The sequence below is a fragment of the Pteropus alecto genome, unplaced genomic scaffold (assembly GCF_000325575.1).
Source record: "Pteropus alecto unplaced genomic scaffold, ASM32557v1 scaffold134, whole genome shotgun sequence".
Taxonomy (NCBI): domain Eukaryota; kingdom Metazoa; phylum Chordata; class Mammalia; order Chiroptera; family Pteropodidae; genus Pteropus; species Pteropus alecto.
This window is the reverse complement of record NW_006436283.1, coordinates 12532746-12536681: the sequence shown is the minus strand read 5'-3', so window position 1 is coordinate 12536681 and position 3936 is coordinate 12532746. Positions and strand designations below refer to the sequence as shown.

Below are 3936 nucleotides of genomic sequence, written 5' to 3'. Positions count from 1 at the left end.
GAAAGAGGGAGGCGGTAGAAAAAGCCCAGAGGGTCCAAGGTTGCAGCCTCTGCCCTTTCACGCCTTAGGAGCCAACATCCTCCGAGACTCTGCTGGGAATGTGAAGCTGGGGGACTTTGGGGCCAGCAAGCGCCTGCAGACCATCTGCATGTCGGGCACGGGCATGTGCTCGGGCACGGGCATGCGCTCGGTCACCGGCACACCCTACTGGATGAGCCCTGAGGTGATCAGCGGTGAGGGCTACGGAAGGAAGGCAGATGTGTGGTGAGCGCTGCGGACGTGCTGGGCCCCCATGTCCCTGTCTGGGCTGTAATAGCTCCAACTTAGAAATGAGCCTTGGGGCTCTGCGGTGTGGTAGGATGAGGAGAGAGTCCACCTCTTGCCAGCTTTCATGCAGAGGTGGCAGTGTGTTTTAACTCCAAATAGCAACTTATTGCTGGGAACTTAGGCCATGGAAAACATCCCTGATGTTTGCTAAATCCTGAAAGATGGATTAACAATGAAGGCCTGGATCAGCCTCTCAACGGTAGCAGGCTCTCTCATAGCGCTCAGGCAACTTGCATTTGTGCTACTTAATTTCAATCCTCTGAAAGTACCTGGAAGTCTTGAGAGTGGCTTTTCCTCTTGGAACGTTCTTGTGCTTGGCTTAATGATGGTCCCTTGAAGATGTCCCTGTACTAATCTCTTTGACCTATAAATGTGATCTTATATGGCAGAAGGGCCTTTGCAGATGTGATTAATTTAAGAATTTTGAGATGGGGAAATTATCTTGGATTATCCAGGCGGGCCCAGTGTAATCAAAAGAGTTCTTACAAAAGGAAGGCAGGAGATCAGAGTGGGTAGTAGGAGATGTGATGATGGAAGCAAGAGGTTGTAGTGACACAAGGAAGGGGCCAGGAGCCAAGAAATGCAGGTGGCCTCTAGGTGCTACAAAAGGCAAGAAAACAGATTCTCCCCTCAGAGCAGGGGTCCCCAAGCCCCGGGCTGCAGACCAGTACCGATCAGTGGCCTGTTAGGAACCAGGCCACACAGCAGGAGGTGAATGGCAGGCCAGTGAGTGAAGCTTCATCTATATTTGCAGCCGCTCCCCAGTGCTAATAGCATCACCGCCTCAGCTCCACCTCAGATCATCAGGCATTGAATTCTCATTGGAGCACTGGTCCCTGATGCCAAAAAGGTTGGGGACCACTGCTTCAGAGCCTCCAGAAAGAACCTTCCCCACTGAGATGTTGAGTTTAGCCCAGTGAGACTGATTTTAGACTTCTGAGCTCCAGAACTATAATAAATTCATATTGTTTTTGGTGCCACTAGGTTCCTGGTAATTAGTTAGAGCAGCAGTAGGAATCTGATAATAGTTATCTTGGAGCTCTTTCTATCCATGCTAGGTGGTTCTCTTCCCCAGTCTCAAGAAGTACCTGGGTGGGTTTAGGTTGGTAAAGCCCATGTGGACAATGCCAACAGTGCTTTGAAGCCTCTTCTGGTTTTGGGGACCCTCTACCAGGTGTCAACCCTCAGCTTGGCCCATCCTGCCTCAGTGTGTTCTGAGAAAGGCACCTCCATTTACAGCAGTGGGCAGGGCAGCTGGCAGCCTGGGGCTGGCCAAGGAATGACATGGAGATCTCTCTTTCTAGGAGCCTGGGCTGCACTGTGGTGGAGATGCTGACGGAGAAACCACCTTGGGCAGAGTATGAAGCCATGGCCGCCATTTTCAAGATTGCCACCCAGCCCACCAATCCTCAACTGCCCTCCCACATCTCTGAGCATGGCCGGGACTTCCTGAGGCGTATTTTTGTGGAGGCCCGCCAGAGACCTTCAGCTGAGGAGCTGCTCACACACCACTTTGCACAGCTCGTGTACTGAGCTCTCAAGGCCACGCTGCTGCTGGCTGCCCTTGCTGCATGGGCGAGGGGCTGCTGTGGGGCTCAGCGAAGTTGCTGCTTCTCCCAGGCAAGGCTGTGGACCACAGAGCTGCAGTTCAGCCAGCATTTGTGCCTCTTCCGCCGCTGGGGCTAGAGCCAGGGTGGGGCAGCTGCAGCCTCAAGGACAAAGCCCCCAGCCTGCCAGACCTGAGAGCCCAGTCCTGTAAGCTCAGTGTGGAGGAGAAGGAGCTAGGAACAGTATGCAAGGCGCGGTGGGCCTTGAGGCTGTGTCCTGACACTGCAAGCAGCACCAGAGCCCAGAAGGACTAGGGGCACAGGATGGACACGAGGGTCCAAATAGTGTTACTTTCATCCAGAGTGTTATTTTGTTTCTCCTCCCCATGTCTGAGATCACCAGGGCATCTCTGGGCTGGGTGAGGCCACCCACGCCTGAGTTAAAAACCCTGCATCCAGAAGCCAATGGAAGGCAGAGGCCTGGGCTGCGCTCTCCCTGGGGCCCCCAGGTCAGCTTTGCCAGTCCCTGTCCTTTACCAAAGATGAGTGAGCAGATGTTACGCTGCCTTATTCAGGGAAGGAGGAGCACGTCTTGCCTGCCCCTGTGACCCTGCCTTCCAAGCAGGAGCCTGAGATGTGGAACTGCCCCACTGAGAGGGCAGTTTTGTCAATGCAATTGTCTCTGTTTTACAAGTTGGAGTCACTCTTATGCTGTACCCAGTTTTTAAACTAGAGGCTGTGTGCCCTCTGGCCTCTGACTACCCCTGCTGTGGGCTTGGACCTTGGGCTGGATTGGAAAGAGCTGAAGGTAATGGCCTTTGTGCTCCTGACCTGGCATCTGTCCCCCCACTGCAGCAGAAGGGAAGTGGACAGCACGGTGCAGGCCTCTGATCCAGCTGGCCGCCCTGCCCTGAGCAGCCTGTTCAGGCTGTCTGGGAGTGTGACCCTGCTAGGACAGAACCCTCTCCACCTGGTAGAAGGGAGAGCCCCTATGATGCCACCAACTATGTCCAAAACTGCCAGCTCTATTCCTCCTTGACCAGCCTTGTCCATCCCCAAGGTCTCAGCTTCTTTCCCTTCTTGCTCCTCCCTTGTGGGAGGAGCGGCAGCAGGAGTCTGGGAGCCAGTATCTCCAAGCAGCTTAGAGTTGGCCTTATTTACCTCAGCTTGGGCGCTGGTCCTTTGTTCCGGCCCCTCCCCTCCAAAATGTGCCTATTGCTAGAGCTCCTCCCTCTCAACACCCAGTTCCTTGGGAGTTGTCATTAAAGGAAAAAAAGAAAAAAAAAAAGCCAGTGCCCAGGGATGGGCGTCTCCAGGGAGCTGGGGATTAGCACCAGGCAGCTCATTGCCAGCCATGCCCACTTCCCCACGGGCACCAGAACAAGCCAAAGCCTTCGTTGTATGTTACGATGCACTTTTTATGAATGTAGTTTCTATCGCTGTTTTTAGCCTTTTCACATCATGTAATGTGAGGCCTTGTACTTGTTAATTTATATCTCAGATCATATTTGATGGTTTTTATATGTATATCACTTCTAGACTGTTACAGGTGACGGACGCCTCAAGAGAGCAGAAAACGAAAGCAGCTGTTTTGCAGGAAAGTGTTGCACGGTGCCAGTTGGGCCTGGGCCCATTTCCATCTTTTTCCCCCAGGGGTCTCTGTCAGGCACCCCCAGCCCAGCCCTGAGATAGTGAGCATGTGCTTCTCCCTCCACCTCCGCCTTTGCCCAGAGTGGGGACTGGCCCTACATCTTGACCAAAGCTGCCTAGTGGCAGCTCGGCCTCTCCATGACCCCGTCTGATGGCTCCACATACTTCTTGGGCCCACACCCCTGTCCTGTCCCCATTCCCTGAGAGGAAAGCATGCGGTGCTGGAGCTGACAAGATGAGACGACTCTGTCCCAGGTTCAGGCTCTCACAGAGCCCCACCCCCCTGGGGTTTTACCTCACAGGGAACGTTTTTTTTAAAAAATGAATTTGCAAACAAGCGAACACACGCTGCACTCCAAAAAAAAAAAAAAAAAGAAAAACCCGTTTTTTTTTTTTTTTTTTGCAAAAACAT

The 3936-nt window shown here is 53.1% G+C and overlaps 1 protein-coding gene across 4 annotated transcripts in view; it reads left to right on the top strand.

Annotated features, from left to right (window-relative positions):
• MAP3K3 (mitogen-activated protein kinase kinase kinase 3) overlaps positions 1 to 3181 on the top strand; it is a 45250-nt gene extending 42069 nt beyond the window's left edge. For 3 of the 4 annotated variants that reach the window (XM_025047040.1, XM_025047039.1, XM_025047041.1), the window contains 2 exons: positions 69 to 264; positions 1632 to 3181. In XM_025047040.1, coding sequence (XP_024902808.1) covers positions 69 to 264; positions 1632 to 1860 — 425 coding nt within the window. In that variant the 3' untranslated portion in view covers positions 1861 to 3181. The remainder of the gene's footprint in view (positions 1 to 68; positions 265 to 1631) is intronic. The other variant, XM_025047042.1, reaches the window with a different exon arrangement.
• Positions 3182 to 3936: the final 755 nt, after the last annotated feature.